This window comes from Dendrobium catenatum, unplaced genomic scaffold, assembly GCF_001605985.2.
Source record: "Dendrobium catenatum unplaced genomic scaffold, ASM160598v2 fragScaff_scaffold_989, whole genome shotgun sequence".
Classification (NCBI taxonomy): Eukaryota; Viridiplantae; Streptophyta; class Magnoliopsida; order Asparagales; family Orchidaceae; genus Dendrobium; species Dendrobium catenatum.
Genome location: NW_021319451.1, coordinates 2,738,428 through 2,764,718, shown reverse-complemented (window position 1 = coordinate 2,764,718; position 26,291 = coordinate 2,738,428). Strand labels below are relative to the sequence as shown.

The 26,291-nt window shown below is 34.9% G+C and overlaps 1 protein-coding gene across 1 annotated transcript in view; it reads right to left on the bottom strand.

The window, feature by feature from the left end:
* The window catches only part of LOC110101016 (ferredoxin-dependent glutamate synthase, chloroplastic-like), a 75,320-nt gene that overhangs the window by 10,984 nt on the left and 38,045 nt on the right, over positions 1-26,291 (bottom strand). The window contains exons 6-13 of the mRNA XM_028697654.1: positions 25,007-25,164; positions 20,051-20,180; positions 18,956-19,014; positions 18,707-18,812; positions 4,941-5,037; positions 4,557-4,672; positions 4,215-4,412; positions 3,984-4,094 (exon numbers count right to left, since the gene is read on the bottom strand). Of these exons, the coding sequence (XP_028553487.1) occupies positions 3,984-4,094; positions 4,215-4,412; positions 4,557-4,672; positions 4,941-5,037; positions 18,707-18,812; positions 18,956-19,014; positions 20,051-20,180; positions 25,007-25,164 (975 nt within the window). The remainder of the gene's footprint in view (positions 1-3,983; positions 4,095-4,214; positions 4,413-4,556; positions 4,673-4,940; positions 5,038-18,706; positions 18,813-18,955; positions 19,015-20,050; positions 20,181-25,006; positions 25,165-26,291) is intronic.

Below are 26,291 nucleotides of genomic sequence, written 5' to 3'. Positions count from 1 at the left end.
AACTTCGTCTTTCACACCCAGAAAAAAATATTGAGATCGACTACCACTTCATCAGGGATCACATCCGCTCCAGCGAAGTCGTCGTTCATAAATTCTTTAGCACTATCACTATCTGTTATTGGAAGTGTTGGTTTAATAATGTCTGCTACAGTCATTCGCATAAACATTAGGCTTAATCTATTTGATCTTTCCCAAGTTTCATGAAAAGATCTTTGTTCAACACTGCTTGTATCAGTAAGAGCAGTAGGCTTATCATTAAATAGTGCAAAATCCAGATCCAAAACTCCTAATGAAACTGGATTTGTTCACTCCATTCAGAATAATTAAGCACATTGAACTTTATAATAGATGAAGCTTGCGAATGAAGAACTACATAATTAGATGTTGCAAAATAAAATACAAAATTCTCACATATCGATAATTTGAATATTAAATTCAAAAGCATAAAGCAGATTCAGATAACATTCAGTTAATCAGTCAAATAAATATTGAAGTTCTCCTTTGGGTGATACTACAAAATACAAAAATAATCATAATTAATGCTCAAATTAAATTATCATAATTGATAATTATACACACACCAATTAAATATATTTGTTACTGTGTTTTGGTTTTCAGTTTCTCCACTAGCTCCTGTCCCGTGGCCTTTTCCTCTCCTCGTGGCTGGATTTTAGTGTTTCCAGTGGCTGCCTTTCCCCCTTCCTCTGAGGCCCTTCAGTTTCCCCTCGGCTCCCTTTTCTCGTGTCTGGTTTCTTCCCCCTTGGTTTCCTGTTCTGATTCCCTTGGCTCCCCTGCGATGTATGTTCCTGTCCCCGTGGCTGCCTTTTCTAGTTCCATATGTGGCCCTTCGGCTCCTGCTCTTGGGCAGCCACTTGGCCTTCTATTTCCCCTGTTTTGATTAATTTAATTGGGGGTATTTTGGGCTGTTTGACTGCTCCATTTCTCCTATATATATATATATATATATATGTGTGTGTGTGTGTGTGTGTGTGTGTGTGTGTGATGTTTTTGTAAGCTTAAGAGGATGTTATGAAAACCTGAGGGTTTTTTTTTGGATAAGCTTGCGAGCTTGATCTATTTGTCTTCTCTTCTTCTAAAAAAGCTTGCTAGCTTGTCCTCTCTTTCGTCTCGGCTTCTTATCTCTTTCTTCTTTCTGCAAAAGTGGCCACCCCATTTGTATCTTTATTCTCAAAGTGACAAATGAAAGCTCCTTTAGATGTTGTTTTATGCTTGTTTTTATTTCATAAGTTTGTAAGGATCGTCTTTATCCTATAAAAGTTGTATTTTGTTTAAATGTCGTATTTTGTCTATTTTTGTGGTATTTTGTGTACTTTCTTATTTTTCTAGGAAGACTTTTGGTATGCTTGCAAAAATTAGAGTTTTTTTTAATTTTTGCTTACATCAATTTGGTATCAGAGCCTAGGTTGTTCGTTTTTTTGTGTTTAGAAAAATGGAAAAAAGATAAAAACATCAAGTTAGTGGTGGATGAAAATCAGCTAGAAGATCTTGAAGAAAATATCCCTACGAATAGATGATTTCCGTCGGAAGGAAGTTCAACCGACCCGATTCAGAACGAATTATATTTCTTATTTTAGACAGAATGCAAGTTAAGGTTACAAGTTTTGAACACATAAAAAAGGAATATGTTACTTGTAAGGATATTAGTGAGATACATCAAGACTTGCATAATATTTCATGCATGCTTATTAAAGATTTTTTAATTAAAGATGAACATTTAAAGGGAACTCATCTTTTTACTCCAGATTCATTTTTAAGGAACTTTCTGATATTAGACTTGCATGTTGGCGGTGCTTGTAAGCATTTTGAGAGAGACAAGACAATAATAATTACTAAAAGGTAGGTTTTTTTGGCATAGATTGAAAAAGAAGTGGCATATATTTTTTCACGTTATGAAAAATTTATGGAAGGAAGAAGCATAAGAAAGAGTTCAATACTGCTGCATGCAATTTTCATTTTTTTTGTTTTAGTTTTATTGTAATTTGAATGTTATAGTTATTTTTTATTTTTTTATGCTACCCTATGATGGAAGGAAACCAATGATCATGAGTAGGTTGTGCTTTGGGCTTGGCAAATTTTGGGTGTGCTAGCTATTTTGGTGCCTTGGCTCTTGGGTTGTTGATGGCTTCTCGGTTTGGGCTTGGTTGTTTGGTTTTTGCTGTGTTTTTGGGAGCTGCTATGCTCTAGCTCATAATTGCTGAGCTGCTTCTTCTTTTTTAGCTCATTACTATTGATAGTTCACCTCCTTTTCAGCTCATTATGTGGAGTGGAATTGGTTCTTTCCCCTCTCTGTGGTCCTTCGGTTCCTCCGCCTGGCTCCTGTCCCGTGGCTGGTTTCTATCCCAATGGCTGACTGTTCCGATTCCCTGTGGGCGCCCGTTCATGTCCCCCTTGTGGCTCTTCGGGTGCTGCTCCTGGACAGCCTGCTAGCCTTCCGTTTCCCTTGTCCTGATTGGTTTGGTTGGTGGTATTTTGGGCTGTTTGGCTGTCTCATTTCTCCTATATATATGTGATGTTTTGGAGCATAAAAAGGTTTTTGTTTGCTCAGCAAAGTTCTCTAAAACCTAAGGGTTCTTCTTGGGAAAGCTTGCGGGCTTGTTCCATTTCTCTCTTCCTCTCTTCGATTTCGTCTTGGGCCTCTTATCTGTTTCTTCTCTCCATTAGTTCCACTCCACTTGTATCTTTCTTCTCAAGCTATTGGAGGTGTTGGTTGGCCGGTTTGGTAGCATTTGTCGGAGGAGCTTTGGTGGACGTTGGCACAAGTAGCTGTGGTGGACCGTTGGTTTGCATGCCCTTAAGCACATCTTTTATATTGCCTACTATTTCGATTGCATGTGGGTGACCACTAGTCGGTTGTTCTGAGGGTAGTTGTTTTTATTTTTAATTTAGTTTTCGTTTGTTTAGCTTTTGTCTGTTTCGAGGTTAGTTTTATGTTGGCATTCTATGTTTTGAATCGAGAAAAGTTCAACTTGTACTAGTGTTCTCCCCTTCTGACTTTTTTCTATCTAGTTGTCTACATCAAATACAGATCTACCTATTCCATATAAACCTTGGGAGGATGTTGTTATAGAATTTTGTGCCAAGTAAACCACAAATAAATGATTCCATTACCTTCTAATATAATCAATTTTTACAATATCCTTCCTAATTTCACCACAGCTGCATCTTAACATTATATTTTTTTGTCAACTTTAACTTGACTAACAAGGATCTCTTTAATGCCCAACATTATCATTTGTATAACATAGCAAACTTTATTTTTGTGTCTTCGCTATTCTCTTATTTTATCATAATTTTGAGGCAGTTCTCCATTTTAGCCTTCAAGCTATGAGCTCTAGCAAATATGTCATCATCTACTCCCTTATTCTTTTGTTAATGACTGTAAAACTTTTTATCTTTTAATTCTTAATGAAATTATCTGATCAAATGATATCTTTGTGGCACTTCCTCAATTTAACAACACACTTTCTCATAACCACATGAGAATAGTTTTTCAACTTTAAAACCAAAATATAAAAACTTATAATTATAATTGTACACTAGTTATTACATTTATATAGATGCAATTTGGTTTTGGACCATATAATTTAATATGTAAAATATCATCATCCTTTGAAGATTTCTATATGGACGAAATCATGCGAAGCATGTGCATTTGTACAAGTATGTACCACTACAAACCTATGAACATATGCACCACATGCCCTAATTCATATTCCTAGAGTTCATGCATGCATAAGGAAATCAAGTGCCACTAGTACAAATGCATGTTTCCTTCAATTTATGTGCACTTGTTCAAATGGTCCATACATGCAAAAATTGCACATTAATAATCACCTAGAGATAATTATGGTTGCATTTCAACCGCATGCTCATCCAAATAACAATTGCAATATAAAACAAATAGAATATACCCCCATTAGTCTTAAGTTCAAAAGAGAAGCTGGAGAAATAAAGAACGTAACCTGTTTAATTGCACTTGTTGCAGTATCTCCATTCTGGAGACCTTTGAGGTGAGGAAGCGTTGAAGAATATCCATCAATAACATCTGCAAGTGGACTCCATCGGATAGGATCCTACAAGGAGTAACATACTCGCATTATGATTAATGCACATTCAAAGGCCAACAAATACATAAATTAAATGTTATCAAGAAACTTGTACATAAAAACGTGTACAATGAAAATTAGATCTACCTCACCACCCTCTCCAGAATTAGATTTTCCACCTAACCTATTCATTGCAATTGCAATAGCTTCATGTGTTTCCCTAGAAATAGCTCCCAGAGACATTCCACCAGTACAAAAACGTTGCACAATGGAAGATGCAGGTTCAACTTTGCCAACTGGAATAGGTGGACGTTTGCTCTTAAGTTCCAGAAGATCTCTAAGAACCTACAGCACATGGACACGTGTGCACAGTTAAATGTAACAAAAATCATAAAAAATTAACAAAAACTCACATTATTTATTAAGCATGCAAGGCACAATAAAGTTAAATTCAAAAGAATTTTGAAGTCATGGAGAAACAATACTAACATTTACTGGTCGGTTAGCAAGATGCTGCTGATAAATAACATAAGCACTCTCACTTTTCTCACGAACGGCTTTATGCAACAGTTTTGACATCTCAGGGTTGTTGCCATGATATTCACCTGTATAAAGCAAGAAATAATAATTAAATGCTGAAGCAAGATGTTTTTTTGAAGCTAATGGAAGGGAAATAATCTCAGGTACACTAAAAATGTTAAAAGCATGGCTTTCATCAACAAATGATGCGTTAAAACAAGGACATAAAAAAAACTTTAGTGGCTTACTCAACTAAAAAGAAATATTATTTCAAAATAATACAATATTAAGTTAAAATTTCACCAAAGACACGGCCTCACTAACCATTCTGACTTGCAATACACTTGTGCTTACCTCCTGGTCGGAATTGAATGAATCCAAAGTTTTCCAATCTCTTTGCGGTGTCCTCTGAGAAAGCCTTCACCCAAAATGATAATGTTTCCCTCGCAAGCTTTAAGAAGAAAAATGCATTAAAATTAGAAATACTGCATAGGACATGTGGATGTTCAACAAAGCAAGAAACTAATACGAAATCAGAAATAAGTGATTTTTATTCGTAAATTGTAATTAGTTATTAATAATTGATACTGACACGAAATCAGAAATAAGTGATTTTTATTTAATCAAATTAGTTAGAAAAAAAAGGCCAACCTGATAGAAACCTAAAACTCGATTACACCAGTTCAAGGAAGAGCCCTATCATGGCATTTGTTGAATAAAAACTTTTGAACTAATACATGGAAATCTATGATGCACCGACACTTCTCCTCAAAGAGGCGTGCAGTGTCCGACACGACACTCGTCCGACATGTGTCGGACACACCAAAGACGTGTCCGATTAAAAAATATTAAAACAAATTGGACACGCGTGTCCGACACGAGTATCTTAAATATTTTATAATTTTTTAAAAATATAATTTCCTATATTTGGCGAGATTTAAATTAAATTTCTTATTCCTATCCACAACACCAAATCAACGTCTGCATTTAATACCCATTCATTGAATATTCTCATTTTCATTTCTCTTTGGCAGTGAAGATATTTTCATCTCCTCTCTTTTTGCACAATTACAAATCTTTCTCTTGTTGAATCAGAGTTGAAAGCAGTGATATTCAATGATGATGATATTGAAGGCCAAAAACAAACCTCTAAAGCTAATCCTAGTAGTTGAAGCTTAAATGCTTGATGTTGTAATAAGTGATTATTTGCTTATATTTTTGTGGTTGTACTAGATATTTTGTACTAAATATTTTATATTATAAGCTAGACAAGTTATCGTGTCATTCATTTATTATTGTTTGTCATTTTTAATATGATATTACAGTAATATATATACACTATATAAAAAAAGTATTGTCGTGTCCACGCCGTACTCTTGTCCTATATTTTCAAAAAAAGACGTGTCCTGTGTCTGTGTCGTGCCGTGTCTGTGTCCGTGCATCATAGATGGAAATAGATGAAGGGGGAAATTTTTACTGAAAAAAGCTTCACAATGTTAATATGAATGGTTATATAGATACAGAAATTTATCTCCATTAACTTTCTCGCAGATGGATAGATGGATAAAGTTAATTCTGAATACAATTTTATTTTAGCTCATTTTTAATCCTGAAAACTGTCGTTGCCAGGTCCCAAGTCCTGGATGAGAAAAGTGGAGGGTTGTGTTAGGTAGTCGACAGCCAGCGTAAAACTTGTCGAACAATAAGGACATGAATCCTTTAAGAAATTGTGTTAATGCTAGGGCGTCCCCTGGAAGCGACGCGCTGTATGGCCTGAATACAGTGCCAAGTGTGCAAGGGCCGCTGCACCGGCGCCCGGGTGCAGTGTTAAATAGGCAAGGGTTCCCACATCAAGGACGGATGTGGGCAAAGAAGCTAGTCCATGAAACTAAAATTAGGATAGGAACTTGGAATATAGGTTCCCTTACAGAAAAATTAATGGAATTAATAGATATTATGATTCATAGGAAGTTAAATATATTGTGCATTCAGGAAACTAAATGGGTTGAAGATAAGGCTAAGGAAATTGATAGTTTAGGATTTAAACTTTGGTATTCTGGTAGGAGTCGTACTAGAAATGGTGTAGGTGTTATTATAGATAAGAGTTTAAAGGATAATGTTATAAAAATTAATAGGATTGGAGATAGAATTATAGCTTTAAAGATTGTTGTTGATGATAAGATTGTTAATATTATAAGTGCTTATGCTCCACAAGTAGGTTTGGATATGAGTTCTAAATTAAATTTTTGGAATGACTTAGAAGAATTAATACAAAATATACCTCTTGAAGAAAGAGTTTTTATTGGAGGAGATTTAAATGGACATGTTGGTAGAGAGGTAGATGATTTTAAAAGCATTCATGGTGGCCATGGATTCGGAACGACGAATGAAGGTGGCAAGACCATATTAGATTTTTGTTTAGCTTATGATTTTTCAATTGCTAATACCTTATTTAAGAAAAGGAATGAGCATCTCATCACTTATAAAAATGGATATAATACAACCCAGATTGACTATTTTCTTATTAGAAAATTAAATCGTTTAGATTGCAAAGATTGTAAAGTTATTCCGAGTGAAAATTTATGTACCCAACATCGATTATTAGTTTTGGACTTTAAGATAAAGGGGCATAAAATAAAAAATAAAGTAAAACAATTTTCTAGGATTAAATGGGGGCATTTAAAGAATATTAACCAAAATATTTTTGTGAGTAAGATTTTAGATCTTAAGATTTTGTCTGTGCATGAGGATGCTAATATTATGTGGGAAAAAGTGGCTAGTGATATTAAGAATATTGCAAAAGATGTGCTTGGAGTATCTAAGGGAAAAGCTCCTAATAGTAAAAATAGTTGGTGGTGGAATCCAATTGTGCAAGAAAAGATTAAAAATAAGAAGATTTGTTATAAAAATTGGTTTAATTTTAAAAATTCTGATAATTGGGAATTATATAAAGTGGCTCGTAAGGATTCTAAGAAAGCAATATGCGATGCAAAGACATTAGCTTTTAGCGATTTATATAATAGATTAAATACTAAGGAGGGAGAAAGATATATGTATAAGTTAGCCAAACAAAGAGATAGGAGTAGTAAGGATTTAGTTCAAGTGAAGTGTATTAAGGATGAAGATCAAAAAATACTTTTCTTAGAAGATGATATTTAGGTTGTGGTGTGATACTAATGTTTCTCAAAATCAATTTGGATTCATGTCGGGTAGGTCGACTATGGAAGCCATACATTTATTCAGAGGTTTGATGGAAAAATATAGAGGAAATAAGGAGGATCTACATATGATATTTATTGATTTAGAAAAAGCATATGATAAAGTTCCAAGAGAAGTGCTATGGAGAGTTCTTGAAACGAAAGGAGTTAATAATGCTTATATTCAAATCATTAAAGATATGTATGCAGGAGCTATTACTTGTGTTCAAACACAAGGTGGATTGTCCAAGTATTTCCCTATTTCGGTTGGGTTACATCAAGGATCAGCCTTAAGCCCATATCTTTTTGCTTTAGTCTTGGATGTTCTCACTAGACATTTGCAAGATGATGTACCTTGGTGTATGCTTTTTGCTGATGATATTCTTCTTGTTGATAAGACTAGAGAGGGAGTTGAAGGTAAACTTGAATTATGGAGGTCAACCTTAGAGTCTAAAGGTTTTCGCTTGAGTAGATCTAAAACGGAATATATGGAGTGTAATTTTAGCAGTAATAGTCCTAGTGAGGGGATTGTGACTTTGGGCGATCAAGTCATTAATAAGAGTACACGTTTTAGATATCTTGGATCTATTGTTCAGAGTGATGGTGAAATAGATGGGGATATTATCAGCAGAATTCAAGTTGGATGGTTGAAGTGGAGGAATGCATCGGGCTTGTTATGTGATAGAAATGTACCCCTCAAACTTAAGGGAAAATTCTATAAGATGGTAGTGAGGCCTGCAATGCTTTATGGTGCCGAATGTTGGCCTTTAAAAGAGAAGCATAATACTAAGTTAAGTGTGGCAAATATGAGGATGCTCAGGTGGATGAGTGGCTTTACCCTTAGAGATAGGATACGAAATGAGCATATACGAGAAAAGGTTGGAGTAGCTCCAGTAGAAGATAAGATTAGAGAAAGTCGCCTTAGATGGTTTGGTCACATAAAACGCCGGCCTTGTGATGACCCGGTTAGGAGAATAGAGGTATTAGATTTGACTTATGTTAAGAAAGGTAGGGGTAGACCTAAAAAAACTTGGTTAGAAAATATTAGGAATGCCCTTTCTTTATTAGATTTAAACGAGAATTTGACTTTTAATAGGACACAATGGAGAAAAAGGATTCATGTAGCCGACCCCACGTAGTGGGAAAAAGGCTTGATGTTGTTGTTGTTGTTTAATCCTGAAAACTACTTGGTGGTCAAATAAAGATTGATTGACTTGATCTAATCCCCAAAAAGTAATAGGACATCAAATTTCCAGAAATTTGAAGATAATTTAGTCATTCATTAAGCATGAAAATGCTTCAACCTAATGGAGAGTTTAGATTGTAAGATATTTCTTTTAGCATGTATAGTATCGCATTTATACATCTTCTATTGAAAATAGAGATGTTTTTTTCCTTCAATTCATCAGCTGAATACAAGAGGACCTGGAAGCTAAAATAGGACCAAATAATCACTGCCATATTCCCAGAGTTCTAGCTTGCCTACCTTATTTGATCTACCTAGAAAAGAACAGTGAATACAAGACAGAACCAGCCTCCAATTAATCAAAGCATCTCAAACATAAGAGATTGCAAAATTAAATTCTCTGGATTTTTATTTCAATCCCCGTCCATTCCATAGATGGATAGAACCAAAAATTCCACTCCCCTTACGCTGAGTTGTAAATGTCAATTATGCCCAACTTGGATACTAGATTTTTTAAACTGGTGCATAAGGGAAACTTAATAAGAATCTTATAAGTCAGAAGTCATATAGGGGTGTAAACAAGACTTGTGATTCCCTCCTCGATCTTTTCTCCGATGAAATGTCAATTCATCTCCCCGTCTTGTTCTTTCAGGGTGAAGTAGAATTTTACAAAACTTATAGCAACTTTAGTTTGACATAATAGCTTCATGGATTTTTATGTTTGAATCTTCTTTCCAAGAGTAATATACACCAATGAAACTTAACTCTGAACTCTGCTTCTGCATTGCTTCTAGGCACCACAAACTGTTTCTTGCTTCGCCAACTAAATCTTCCCACACAAAATGTGTAACATATGGTGATTAATCTTCTCTGTAACTAAGTCTGCACAATATGCATCAATAAATACTTCTGCCCCTTTTTTAAAGTTTTCTTGAAATATTTTCTTTTACGTGAATTCATGTTAGAGATAACCCATTCTTCTTACCAACTTCTGCAAAGTTGTCAAACCATGCAAGTGGAGACTGTTTGAAGTCATATAGGGATTTCCAAAGTTTGCAAACTTCTTTAAAGTTGTCCTAAATATCAAATCCAAGGGGAATATTCATGTACATGTCTACTTCAAAGTCACCATTGAAAAATATAATCTTGATATCAAGTTGATGAAGTGGCCAGTTGAGGATTGCAGCAAAAGATAGCAAGAATCAAATTTAATTAAATTTAGCAACTTGCACAAATAGTCAACCACAATTTTGATTGATCAAATCTTCTGAATTCATTTGGACTCTAACCTGTCTATTTTTCACTCAACATTGCATGACTAACACAATCATGCACATCCAATAATATTATTTGGGCAAGTCTATCAGTTCGCCAATTTTGTTTTTCTTTATAGCCTTGATTTCCTCCAAAACGGTTGCCTTCCACATGATTTGATTTAGAGCTTCTTGAATTGATGCAAAAAAAAAAAAAATACAAGTATTGCAAACTCAAAAAAAAGTCTTTCTTTTGTTAAACATAGACAAACAAAACCTTAAAATTTAAAATAAAAGGAACAACAACAACAAACAATTTAAACATGACGCAATGACACTACTCATAGATATCTTACAACTTTTCGAAGTTTGAGAAGAAATATACAGATGGAATGGCTATCATGGAGAGAAGAAAGAAGATAGAAACCCGAGACGAAGCTTAAGAAGATAGGGAGGTCGAAAAGGATAGCTCACAAGCTATTGAAAACTCAAAGGTTTCATTCCAAAAATCATCACAAAACTCTCCTTAAAACAGTAGCAAACAACCCCTTAAATAGGAAAAAGTGGAAACCAAACAACCACCCTTTCACGCAATCAAAACAAGAAAAAAAACAAAAGAACAAGGCACGGCCAGCCCAGGAACCAAGCAGCCCAATAGCTGAATAGCCAGCCCCAAGAACCGAACAGCCAGGAAACCCAACTGACACCAAAGAAAAGCACGACCAGCCCAGGAACCAAGCAATCAGCAGCCGAATAGCCATCAAGGAGAGGCACGGCCAACCAAAAACCAAGGTTGTGAACTCCCAACACAAAACAGCTAAAGATAAATGGGCCAAGCCCAATAGGAGGCAAAACAGGCCAAGGCAGCAACTTCTGTGAGGTTAATAGCAATAACCCAAAAATTATTTGATAACTTTTGGTAAAACACAAAAGTATGGGTGATGTAGCATGGATGAACTGTGTGTGTATGGGGGGGGATTTGAAAATTGAAATAAAATGAGGAAAATGGGGTAGTTAATTAAATCCTATAATTGTATATCCAATTAAAGAATTAAATAACTAAGGTGGGAGCGGCCAACATTAAGAGGGGCTTGGGAGTTTATGGAGAGGGATTTAAATGCTTGCCAAGTGGGGAACCTTAAATTATGAAGAAATATTTAAATCAAATCCTATTTGAATTTGAAATATGTTTGATTTGAATACTTTCCCAAAATAAGATAACTAAATTAGGAAAACGATTTGAAATTTAAATACATTTGAATTTAAATTCAATTGCTTTCCATATTAAAACACATCCACAACAGAAAAGAAGACTATCAAGCAAGATTGACTCCAATCAAGAGCAAAAGGGTAAGGGGCGACCGGTAGAGAGAGAAGGGGCCGATTATGGGAAAAAAGGAAAAGAAAATTAATCAAGTCTTCAATTAAGTGAGAAAGTATTTAATCAAATACAATTCCAAGTTGATTGTAATTTGATTTGAATAACTTTCAAAAATTAGATCTAGTAATTTAGGAAAGGTTTTGAATTTCAAACTAATTGGATTTGAATTCAAAATTCTTTTCAAATTACCTTCAACCTAATTTAGGAAAACGAAGGGGAATGAAGGAGGGAAGAGGCTAGGGGTGAGGTGTTCGGTCGGCTATGAAGTTGGAGGGGTTTATAGCTGGTGGTTGATATGGATAAAGTGGAGGAGGCTTGTGGCTTTGGAGGGGTTTGTGGGAGAATCCGCCGATGGCAAATGGGGGATTTTGGCCGGCGGTCAAGGGAGGAGGAGAAAAAGATTTAGGGAAAGAAAGATACAACCGTGAGCCTGGACATATCCTGCAGCTGACGGATAATACTTTGCCCTTCTACAATGGACTTCAAGCCACGAGCCCGGACCCATCCTGCGATTGGTGGAAGCTCTGATTCCCTCCCATAGAAATGTCACCCAAGTTATCTCCAATGAACACAAGTGCAAACCTTTTTTTTTATTAATAATCCATCATCCCATTACACTAGCAATGGTCTCTCTCTCTCTCTCTCTCTCTCTCTCTCTCTCTCTCTATATATATATATATATATGCCTCAGAAATAAAAGAAACTAAAATAAGACGATCATGCTCCTAGGGCTTACATAAGATTAGACCATTAAGCAAGGGTAAAAATGAAAAATGCACAATTAAAATAAAAATTACAAATAAAAATTTAAGATAACGTAGGACTATCACGGCCGTCGATCTTCAGCTCCTAGGAAAGGCATGGACGATTGGATGTCAGCATCAATGTGCATAGGGTGCTTACCATGTCATAGCACACCTTTCCTTAGAGCAATAGGAAGATGAAGATCATTTGAAGGTTCATATTTGATCTACCCAAAAAAGAAGTAACCAGACAGAATCAACCTCCAATTAACTTTCCTTCCATTTATTTTACACAAAGGAATAACCAAAAAGAGAAACAAATTGAATTAAAGTTGTTCAATTAGTTGAGAAAAATAATATAAGTTCACTGACCTATGACACAAAAGAAGTCGCACAAGCTCGACCTAATGTCAAACTCGCTCAGACCATGTGCCCTAAGATGGCTTGCATACAGGCAACGACGGTAAAGAAGATGAAGCTTGATAGAAGAATATGAAGGAAGAAGATGAAGCTCAGTAGAAGAAAATGAAGGAAGAAAACGAAGCTCTCGAACTCACTACCCCAATTCCGCTCACACAAGGATGTGCTATAATGATAGCAATTGCATGACGACGAAGGAGCTAGACTACTTGTGACAGCACGACGACGACAAGGGAAGAAGATAATAAAAGAAGATGAAGCTAGCTCTTTGCCTTTCTAACTCGATTCCACTCGAGCCTTAGTGCAATAGTTGGTCGCATAAGTGGGGTGACAATATAAAAGAATATATGTATTAATAGTAATATAAAACACCAAAAAAAGAAATATTATTCTGAATGAAGCACTCCTTCAAAACACCTCGAGGAATTTAAAAAAAAAAAAACACAAGCCTTACGGGAACCAATAAGGCTCCAATAAGGCTTAAGCATCGAGGAGCTCCTAATGCGCCTCAATTTGAGGTGCGCCTTAAGGCATGCACCTCGAATGCTTTTTTAATCCATGGGTGATACTCTTAAATTTGATAGCTATTATGTTGAAAAAAAATTAAGAGGAGAATGAACTTTTTCAAATGTTTGATGAATGATAGAAATATTAAATTTTATCAAATTCATATCATACATAATTTGCATGTCGTAAATCACAATCAATATTGCAATACCATAATATGCAATAAATGTAAAAAGGAGAACATTTATTTATCTCAAAGGAGGAGAAAAGTCCTCTTACATACACACAAAAGATTAAATTGCAAAATCGGATGTTAAGTTGTTTTATTTTTTTCACAAGTCAAGACATATATTTAAAAATAAAAGTACTAAATAAATTCAAAATAGGAAAAATAAAATACTTAGACTATTTTTAAGTCATGACATTATTAAAAGTCATACAAGCACTACTTCAATCAACATCATCGCTATCTTCTTTATCATCTTCCATCTCAATCATTTTCCACTTCCGTGACAATAAAATCTAAAACAACAACAACATCAAGCCTTTATCCCACTACGTGGGGTCGGCAACAATAAAATCTAAAAAGAATAATATTTAAAATAATGACTATATTGATTTTTTAGAATTTAAGCTACATAGTCAACTTTTTTTATTCATGCTCATTCCTCCATCAAAAAATTTCAGCATTAAGATATCTCTCATATAATTGTGATTATGAAACTCCATTTTCATTCTCCGCAAAGGTGGCACTTGATTTGATCACTATACAGTTTCAGCAATGACATTTGACATAACTTTTTTATGATCTAGGGTTTAATTTTGTTTTCTTATAATGCAATCTTACAACAAGATAATAATACAAGTACATAAAGTAGAATTGCCAAGAATCACTAAACTACAAACAAAAATACATAATGCATAAAAACAACTGATGAATCATCCAATAAAACAAGAAAAACAATAAAGGAGAGCAAAGGACTCATTTGGATCATCTTGCTTGGAGCCTTATAAAGATGAGAATGATGTAGGACTTAAAATATTTTATCGATCAAAACCATCTTCACTAATAATGCTCCAAACAAAACCATCATGATACAAAAGATCATGATCAACGTCATCTTCTATAACAAAAAGGTGAGAGAGAACTTCTAAGATCAATGAGAAAATTTCCAATGTCTCATTAAGCAAAAGGATATAGAGACCATTTCAATAGGCCTGGTATAGGCGAACACAACAATCTAATCATCTTGAGGAAAATCAATAGGTTTCAAATTCTTTGTGACGATCTACATTGATGGAGGACCAACAACTATTATAAGATTAAGAGGGGTCTAGACATTTAAATGTTCCTTTAGAACCCAAGTGATTATATTTTTAAGATCTAATGAGCCTTTTGAAACACTCAGAAAAATTATGCTCAAAAATTTTATAGAACAAACAATATAAAAGGATGCCTTTAAGACTACCATCTGTTAATAGCCACAAGAAAAGCTAATTCAAAGCTTATTTTTCAATGCAAAGTAAAATTCATTTAAAACCAAAACTCTAGCCACAAAATGCCTCAAAAGACAATAATAGCAACATCCAATTGCAAGGCTTTCCTAAAGACGGAACTCAAGACAAAAATAATGTAACTAAGGTGACGAAAACTACCCAAATGTGATGAATGGTTCCGCAAATACGTCAAAATGGGGAGTCCACTTACACATATACATGAAAAATCAACAAACATAATAGGTGCATCTTGAGAAGAGCGTGATGTAATTTGCATCGAAATAAAGTCTAATAATAATGTGATAATGATCAATAAGCCCAACTGAACAGTCATCAGCAAAGTGAAGATCTAAAAGAAATTTGCAAATGACATCAACATTTAACTACCTAATTAAATTTTCCGACAATAGGCAAAGAAGTGCACAATCGAGCTCAGAGATCTCTTTCTCAAAAAAAAAAAAAAAAAGGTGAAGATTTGCTTTGAAATGATAAAGGTTGTTCATGATTCGAACAGCAAAATCTTGTAAGTGAAGAGGAAAATAGAAAACAATATATGGATGCAAACCCATGCCCAAAGAACCACCCATAACTTTTTCATAAGAGCAATTGCAAGCGATGAAAAAAAAAATAAGGATAAAATGAAATGTGATTAACCGAAAAAGCCTTAGAGATAGGAGCTACCGGTACAGAAGGTGACGACTATAACTAGATCTATTACTATTAAAATTACATTCTATGTATTTAATTTTAGATCTACTCAAATGAAAATCTTCAGACTCTAAAGTTGACCTCCATAATTCAAGTTTTCCTTCAACTCCCTCTCTAGTCTTATCAAAAAGAAGAGTATCATCAACAAAAAGCATACCAAGGTACATCCTCTTGCAAATTTCTCGTAAGAATATGCATGACTAAAGTAAAAATATATGAGCTTAAAGCTAATCCTTAATATAATACAACAAAATTAGGAAAATACTTCGTCATCCACCTTGCACAAAAGTAAAAACTTCTCTATACATATCCTTAAGAAATTGAATATAAGTTTTATTTACTCCTTTTTTAAATATCTCCAGAGCACTTCTCATGAAACTTTATCATATGTTTTTTTTCTAAATCAATAAATATCATATGTAGATCCTCCTTACTCTCTCGATACTCCATCAAACCTCTCAACAAATGTATAGCTTTCATAGTAAACCTACCAGACATGAATCCAAACTAATTTTGAGAAACATTAGTATCACGTTATAACCTATGTTTAAAGATAATAAGCTTAAAAAAATTGTGCAAAATAGATCAAAGCTGAAAAAATTATGAAAAATGATTTACAGCAAACTATAATTAACACCATAGTGTGCACCAGCAATACTAAAAATCAACCAACAGCTAGCCTAGGCACTTAGGACAATAAGGAGAGAACATAACGCCACTCGCACCTTCCAGGTGAATGTCATCTCTAAGGCATTCCTACTGTCATATTTTTAAGGGATCATCATAAATTGAGTAAGACCAAGTTAGAGCTTTAATCATAATACCCATGACCAGAGTAAAACCAATCTGGTTGTCCTACAACATTACCAAGCTTAGTTGATAATTTAGCATTGTGGAGTGTTTTCAAATGTGCTAAACGTTGTCATGGCAATATAGTTCCCTAGTATCAATGACACTGGATTTCACCATTTGCACTAATTCGATCAAAACAGAGTGCTAAAATAGAAAAACTACATCACTTATAAAGTTATTTCAATTATAATGAATACTTTTAAGGATTATAACATCATAATCATCACACTAAATTATATTGAGCAAAATAATGAATTTCAATTATCATTGAGTTCAAAGTTAAGAAATCTTGATAAATATTCTATTTAAAATAAGTTCAACAACAACAAAATTTTGTAGCATGTATAGCTTAGGAATAGTGTAATCAATACAACTATCTACTGTATCCTCACTCTATTCTCTCTCACTAACTTTGTAGCCCTACATCTCTTCCTTTGTTTTTTTGGACACATCATCTTCATGTTCAAAATCTACTTTCCTTTAACTTGGCATCATACGCCCACTTTTAACCAGCTTGCATCCATGGGTGCATACTTATTTCTCTAACTTTTCATGCTCTTAATAACATCCCATAGAAACCAACTCATCTTTAACAATTGAAATATTAGCACCCAACTCTCAAATCAAGGCATGTTTGCCTCATTGCTTGATGCCTAAGACAAGGCCCTTATCTATGCATGCATTAGTTATAAAGCCCGCTTGAAAGATTCAGGAGGCGCTTCTGCTTCACATTGGTTTGCCTGAATTTCTAAGCAAGCACCTGGCTTTCTCTGAGCAGCATTGTCTCTACCATATTTACTTTTTTTTTTATTTGACATAATGTCTCAAAGGATAGCTCTTCCGTACAGCATTTTGTTTCTGATTTCTAAGTCATCCAGAGCATGCCATGATTCCTACTATAGCACATTAAATTGATGAAAGAAAGTGATGTAATCAAAAAATTTAGGGACCCTATATTTTTTTATCACAAAAAAGAGGCACGGACTTCTACCGACGGAAATGACTAAGGAAGAGAAAAAAGAAGAACAAACTCTTTCATTTCAATTTAAACTAAACAAAAGAAAACTTACAACAATACAAACGACTCTTGCAAACAAAATGATGACACCCTAAAGTTGTTGCACCTAGAGAAGAGGGATACAGGTGAAGTGGCACTTGCGGAGAGACGAAAGAGGTTAGAAGCCCGAGAAGAAAGGTTGGAAAGAGCCCGCAAGATTTCCGGAGGGGATGAGCAAGAAGGGTGGAAAGAGCCCGCAGGATTTCCAAGCAACCCGCAGGTTAACAGATTTTTTCCAAAAATCACATATCACATAACTATTTAAAACATTACAATACATCTCATATTTATAAGTATGAGAATATGAAAAGACACTTTACATTAACTTGACACAAGAACCTAAGCATCACAACATTAAAACACCTAAAAATAAATCCCAAACCCAAGAACCGAAGAGGTAGTCGCGGGAGCCAAGGAGGCCGAGCGGAAACCAAGGGGCCACGGCCTCGGGAAAGAGGCCAGGCACGGGAAACCAGCGGCCAGCCGGAATCCAAGGGGGAAAGGCACAAAAAGCCATGGTGGAATTCAAGGAGCCACCATGGAAAAAGCAAATTCTTGGAATTCCAAAAGCCGGTTTGGAATTTCAAGAGACCTACATAATTAAAAACATAGAAAGCATAAAAAGTACATTTAATATGAGATAAATATGAACTAAAATCATAGCTAATAATGAGCTAACCCTTAGTTCAATAAATGAACTAAAGACCAGCTCATAAATGAGCTAAAATTTCAGCTCAAATGGATTGAGCTAGTAGACTCAAGGGAAGCCAAAATTTGATTTATTTTGGATTAGTGTTGACCCCCCTTTGTCTACATCAGAAAGACGTTTCAATTTATTTTTTTCAAATTATGTAGGGCTGGGCAGTAGTGAGAAATTATGTTATGAAATGATTTAGTAGCTCGAAATCACCCCATAACCTCATGATGTCTTGTAACTTTATCAAATTATACATGTTCTAATAATCCAAAAGATTCAAATGAAAAACAAAATTAACATCCCGCGTTATAGCTAGCCTGCAACTACATTGTACCCCTTGTTCACATATTGTAAACATGAACATCTTTTATGTCTCAATGCAAGAGCGGCACTACAGCCCATTGACAAGTGTAATACCGGAAGAATCTGAACGCATGCATATCAGTTTTATATAAATTTAAATACAAATGTGCATGTTCCAGTATGTTCTTCTTGAGTTGTTTAAATCCATTAGCCCGGAAATAAAAAGCCTTTAAACCTTGTGCAAGAGTAATTCACCTAATTTAGGAGACAAACTTGTTATTGGACATAAGCGGAGGATGTTTCAAATTGGCCTCCTTACCTCATCAACAGTCAGTCCCCCAATCTTTGAAAAACTACCACAGAAAGCAATGTCAACAATGTCTTGCCCCAAGCCATATATCTCAAATATTTGCGCCCCACAGTAACTGATTTTGCAACAGGAAAAATCAGCCATAACATCACAAGTTTAGAAGAAAAGGAAACACAACTAACGAAACTTAGAATTTTCTACAATTAAAAAGCTACTTCAAAAATGAAACCACAAAAGCAGCTTGCATGTTATGCAAACCTGGACAGCAAAGAAATCCCCATCTTTGAAAGAATCTTAAGAAGACCGGATTTCACAGCCTGAATAAAAAATTTGAATAGATTACCTCGTTGAAAAAGAGAAGCAAATTGTTTAGAAAGAACATACAGTAAAAGTAAGAACTAGAAATTTATCAAAATTATAGTAAACGAACAAAATTATGTAAACAATGCGAAGGAAGCAGATGTAAAGCACCCAAACTGCATACAGGTGTGCTCAGCATTATGATAATTGTCATAATGTTTCCATGTTATTTTGACGGATCCAAGTAAAATGTACATATGAATACGCATGTTCTAATGCAGCGTTAGGAGGACATGCGTGAGAGTTACAAATACAAACCAAAATACCAACAAGATAAATATAGCACTAAACCCCTTTGTGGTTATGGGAGTGTGACTAACTATTATGCTGCCATTGCACTAAATTTGGTTTAGACAGACCAACGTTAATTGAGCAATAAGTCTATAGCTAACATTTCAGGAAAGTACATTGCTGATGTAAAGCTTTTTTTTTTTTTTTTACATTTCGACAGGTAATGGCAGAGGTGTTTATTAAGCTATAGCTTGCTTGAATTCCAATAAAAATTGTACAGCAAACAGTGATCTCTCTATCTACATTGGTAATGATCCATTGACTTACGGAATAAAACTATGGTTATAAAATATGTGGGTTTTAGAATGATTTGGACTATCAAAGAAGCACACATTGACTTCATGTCTAAATTTTCAAGAAAATTGTCTATAATCATATTATCAGATAGATCAATTTCATTGCTTTACAATTCATAATATGCAGGGACAAAATCCAAGTAAAACAGGAAGATACTAAAAATTAGCACCAAGTACAATAAGTAGAAATTTTAATAGTTTGTTAAACAACCATATAACATTATATTACAGAAACTATCCAGCCATTTTATGACCCTAAAAGCTAAATGGCAGAAGACCCATACAAAGTTTTTAATAACAATGACAAGATAACATACTCTCCAAATGGAAGGTAACAGTGGGAGTTGATTCAGGAGAAAGATCTACCAGAGAAACATTAACTGCATAGATTCAATAAAGTGCAAACCTTGCAAAAGTTCCTTTGGGCCTGCTCAATAGTCACTGTGGGCATCTTTCCATTCCTCATCATATTCACAGTTTTTGTACTCAACCTCCACTGGCGGCATGTTTCTAAAGCCAGATATGGGCATATAGCACTGCAAGGTAAGAAGAAACCAGACTGTTAGCCAGAGATTTCCTATGGGCAAGTTAAACTTAGAATACTAGAAAAAAAAAACAAAAGCTAGAAATGGAAAATTGAATTTCAAAAAGATATAAGAAAGCCAGGTTAACAGAAAAAAGAATGTGAAACGTAGACTTAAGCAAGTTTGTTAATGGCGAATGGTGCACCATAATGCAAAGTTTTTTGTGGAACTATAGCGCATAGCACACATGCATATAGTGCGGCATGAGATGTTTTAAACATGGCATACCACAAGACAATTTTAGATTAAAAATTTTTGAATATGTTATTTACAGTGGTATTAAATAGCAAAATAGAGTGAAATTTTTGTTAACTAGAAAATTTCGGGAAACAACATGAAAATAGCAAATCTACTTTGAACGCAAGAATGGATACAAGTACATTCGTTGAAGCCTTGTCAAGCCCGCCTCCTTTGTCATTTAATGAGAGCGAGAGCAGCTCATGACTACTTCAGCAAGACAGATGGAGACTAACAAAAGATGATTAAGGCAAAGATGGAGATGTTCAGCTTGTGGCATTGAGAATGCCTCTGAGTCCAAAAAGAATCAAATTGGGAAAGAGATGGAGAGATGTGTGAATCTCTCACATTTGATAACCTTAGAGTAGAAGCAACTGAGAGACGAAGGGATGTACAATTCAATGTCCTAGAATCAAACCCAAAGCAGCAAGAGGGATGGGCATTCAACACTACTCAAAGTGATAATAAACTCTAAAAAATTTTAATTGAGATAAAATAAAATTAATATTTACATGATAAAAATATCAATATTAATTTTAGATCCTAAATTATTTAAAATTAAAATAGTGTGCTATAGGGGGCTTTTAGTTATTCTCTATTGCTTGTGCATGAAGCAGATAAAGCATGCCATACCCCCCGTGCAGCACCACGACAATCAAAGGGTGCACCAAGCAAAACAAAATGGATATTTTGTTTTAACCCTTGGGCTGCTGTTGCTCTCGGGTGAGTCTTGGTTGCTTAGTACGGAGCTAAAAATGTTGGAATTCTACTTGGAGTTAGCTCATAAAGGCTTCAGCTGAAGTTTTAGCTCAACGATTGGAGATTTACTGCACTTCCTAGCTCATTAATTCAAAAAGGTATACTATTAACTCATGAATTCAATTTGGACTGGACTTGCCTCTTCTCCTCCCCTTTGTCTTCTTGTTTTCCTATGCTGAGTGATTTTCCCGTTCCTTGCCCCTTTGGTTCCGCGGCTGGCTGCTTGGTTCCTGCGGCTGGCTGCTTGGTTCATGCGGCTGTCTGCTTGGTTCCCGTGGCTTGTCTGCTTGGTTCCCATGGCTTTTCTTCTCTGTTTTGCTGTACCGTTTGGGGGATGATGTGTTATGATTGTTGGCCTTTCATTTCCCTAAATCTATTAGGTTTTAATTAATGTTTTAGGTGGTTGTTTGGCTGCCCTTTTCTTCTATAAATAGGAGATGTTTTGAGGCTTAAAAAAATATGCTATGTGTGCTAATTTTTGGATCTAAACCTGCGGGTTTCGTCGTGGAAAAGCTTGCAAGCTTGTTCCATCCCTTCTCCTTCTTCTAGGAAAGCTTGCGAGCTTCTCCTTCCTTTCGTCTTAGCTTCTAATCTATTCTTCTATCTGCAAGTTCCCCTTCCACTTGTATCCTTCTTCTCAAAGCAACGATTGGCAAACTCCTTTAGATGTCTTTAATTTGTGTTTGTGTCAAAGTTTGTAAGTGTCATGAGTTGTAAGAGTCTTTTATTATAAAAAGTCGTTTTGTGTCGTATTTTGCCTAGTTTTGAGTATTTCATGTAATCTTCTAGTTCCTAGGAAGAGTGATCTTTTGCTGTCAAAAATTAGGCTTTCTCCTAATTTTTGCTTGCATCAAATTTGGTATCAAAGCAAGTTGTGTGTGTCTTGGTGAGTCATAACAGTTGTTGTGTAAGTCTTGGTTTCTTTAGGTTGAGTCTTTCTTTCTTTGAGTCTAAGTTTCTTTTTGAGTTTTTATAAAAAATGGAAAATCACAAAAAGATTGATTCAGTCAAAGAAGAAAGCAAGCCAGAAGATCTTGAAGTCCCTCTTCCGATGGACAGATGGGTTCCAACAGAAGGTGATTCAACAGATCCGCTACAAATAGAGTTGTATAAAATTCAATATCTAATGTTCTTATGTGATAAGATATACGAGAAAAGGAAAAAAAATTTCTTTAAGAACAATTCGAGAAAGAGCAAGAAGAAATCCTGAAGAAATTCGAGGCAAAAATTCAAGAACTTGATGCGCCTTCTTCGCTTCCTCGGAAGAAAGCTAAAGACAACTCATCGGGAGATGAGTTTTTCAAGTAGGGGAGTATCTGATGCATGCAAACGGGGGGTCAAAACAAAATGGATATTTTGTTTTGACCCTTGGGCTGCTATTGTTCTCGGGTGAGTCTTGGTTGCTTGGTACGGAGTTATAAATGTTGGAATTCTACTTGGAGTTAGCTCATAAATGCTTGAGCTGAAGTTTTAGCTCAACGATTGGAGATTTATTGCACTTCCTAGCTCATTAATTCAAAAATGTATACTATTAACTCATGAATTCAATTTGGAGTGGACTTGCCTCTTCTCCTCCCCTTTGTCTTCTCGTTTTCGTGTGCTGAGTGATTTTCCCGTGCCTTGCCCCTTTGGTTCCTGTGACTGGCTGCTTGGTTCCTGTGGCTGGCTGCTTGGTTCTTGTGGCTGTCTGCTTGGTTCCCGTGGCTTGGCTGCTTGGTTCTCATGGCTTTTCTTCTCTGTTTTGCTATACCGTTTGGGGGCTGATGTGTTATGACTGTTGGCCTTTCATTTCCCTAAATCTAATAGGTTTTAATTAATATTTTAGGTGGCTATTTGGCGGCCCTTTTCTTCTATAAATAGGAGATGTTTTGAGGCTTAAAAGAAGATGCTATGTGTGCTAATTTTTTGATCTAAACCTGCGGGTTTCATGGTGGAAAAGCTTGCGAGCTTGTTCCATCCCTTCTCCTTCTTCTAGGAAAGCTTGCGAGCTTCTCCTTCCTTTCGTCTTGGCTTCTAATCTATTCTTCTATCAGCAAGTTCCCTTCCACTTGTATCATTCTTCTCAAAGCAACGATTGGCAAGCTCCTTTAGGTGTCTTTAATTTGTGTTTGTGTCAAACTTTGTAAGGGTCATGAGTTGTAAGAGTCTTTTATTATAAAAAGTCGTTTTGTTTCGTATTTTACCTAGTTTTGAGTATTTCATGTAATCTTTGTAATTTTTATTACCTAGGAAAGTCTAGTTTTTGCTTGCAAAAATTTGGGGCCCTTCCAAAATTTTTGCTTGCATCATTATGGCATGTGCTATTTTGTGTTATTGACATGTATCCATCAAAGAGAAAAAGTTGATGAAAAGAAAAATAGTTGGAACGTAACATGAAGCAAAATGATCTCAGTTGCTATAAAAAGAAAGATATTTCACTGGAATAAATGGTTTATTCGTAAAGATAATTTATATTTACTGATTGAATTCTAGTTCTTTCATAATTTGTCACACATTAGACAATGACAAGACATCCTCATAATGACCAAAACTTCTGGATGCATTGCTCAACATTTTCTCAAGTAAGGAGAGACATATTATCCAATAAGAAGATAAATTAGTCAGAGATATTGCACATGCATAATTCTTGAAGAAGCTAGACATCAAGGCAAAAGTATGTAATCACAAAGCAATGGAATAATCGATTATCTGATTTCTAATAGATATCGTAGATCATTTCAAAGTTATATGTAATTTTTATCAAAAAAAAAGTGTCATCAAGATGGTTTTTTAAGATTAGCATCAACTCATTTATGAACAGAGGGCTTATCATAATTATTTCATTAAATAATTAAGAGGCACACAATATGGTCATTTTTGGTTCAAAAGTACTAAACATGATAAGTAAGAACTCAGTAGCATGATATAATTATCAATTATCAACAAGTTATAATTTGAATTAAGGAAGCACACCTGAAACATATGAGGTTGAATGGTGCATTTCTTTCTGAATGATGTGCTTGTTTTCATTGTAGTTGGCTCAAGCTTAGTATTTCATTAGCTCATTAGCGGTCTTATAACCTTATTTAAAGGCTGGGCCTTACATACTTGGGAAGTCATAAAGTGGTTAAAGCTTCTATCCTTATTATAAGCTTGAATTAAGGTTAGGTATAACTTAAGAAGGCTCATAAGCTGGCCTTACAACCTTGGGAATACGGAAAGCCAAATAATGTGCCTTGCAGCCTTACCCTATAAGCTGATCAGATTGGTTAAATTGGTTTGCTTGGTCTTGTTAGGTTTGTGCAACCCCATTAGCTAGGATAGCATTTACTTATATTGGAAGGCTTAGGAATTATCTATTTTAGATGGGCTCATTTACTTTATGCTATCGCAAATTAATTGGGATGGCACTTGCATCTATTGGAAGACCCATAAATAGACATTCAACCACAAATATAAGAAAAGCACAACAATGGGTCTATGGCCTTACCCAGTGAGTCAAGTGATCTTATATATTAAATCGATTGAATTAGCCTTACATTAGTTTATTTCTTTTATTATTTAAGTTGCAGATTCTTCCTAGCTTTGAATGACTTTTTGTACTCTTCCTAGATGAGTTTATTTCTTTTAATTTCAAATTAACATGATCAAACATGAGAGATAGGATAATTACATAAATCAACCCTAATGGACTTCTTCAAAAAACTAAAATAGATTAGACAAATTGATGAGGTACAATCACATATAATCATTATTTATTAATGTAGATAAGAAGATGCTGTCAAAATGAGAAACCAAATCACCTGGCACCGTATCCAATCAGGCATGCAAACTGGTGGGTACTGAAACACTGAGCTGTATCAACAACAATTGAAGCTGACATCCGCAAGCCAATCTGAATCAGATGCTGGTGGACCGCACCAACAGCCAAAAGAATGGGAATGGCAGGACGAGTTGGTTCCTGGCCAAGCAAATTAGCAAAAAAATGACCCCACATTAAAATGCTCCAAAGAACATAACTAAAATAATTTATAACAAAATGAAGCATGGTTAACTTGAGGAAGTATGATAATGAAGCTTCTACAGGCTAATATTAGTAATTTAATCATTATAGCCAAATGGTAAAAAAATGATTAATTGGAAATATAAATGCATATCTAGCATAGAACCAAATACTACAAGCTTCAGCTGGCAACAAAGTCTGCACTAATTTGACTACTAACATGTTTAAAAGGAGAAAATAACCAAAATGGCCCCTTGATTTTTAATGAAAGATTAAAATAGTTTCCAACTATATTAAAGAACCATTTTGGTCCCTTAACTCCTTCAAAAGAAACAAAAATAGTCCTACAATGAAACTATTTTAATTCTTTTTTAAAGACTTGAGCGACCAAAATAGTCTTTTAATATAATTGGGGACCATTTTGGTCCTTTATAAAGTTAAAGGACCATTTTAGTCTTTTCCCCTGTTTAAAAGTTAAATCCAGAAGACAAAAATTTGATTCTTAAATGAATATAACAAGCAGACCAACTCAGAAAGAGAAAACTGCATACATATACAGATTTAAATATGGCGTGAATGTTTTCTTACAATTTTGGCACAAATATATCTCTGGCCAAATATGTACTCCTTAAACAATAGCACACAACTCCTTAACATAAACAAGCATTAAAAATATTAAAAGACGTATAAATATGCTTTAGAAACTTGCAATCACGTAGAATGATAAAGTTGATCAGCAAAAGTAAAACACACTTGCACATAACAGATAAAAAAAACCAAAACATAGTGCAGCCACTAGAACAGTAATCAGGACTGTATTTTTGACATTCACTGAATAAAGAAATGTTTGACAAATAGACTTCATCATTTAGAACTACAGAGAGTGTAAAGAGATTTCAAGAGGCAATCTGATCACATTAAAGAAAGTAGTAGTTACAGATGCATGCCTTGAAAGAATAAATAAATAAATAAATAAAAGAAATTAACCAAAGGTTCTCTTATTGGCCACTACTTACTTTTTAGACATTTGACTTGTATCAATCTTCAATCCTACTAAATTCTATTTTTAGATCAAATATTTATTT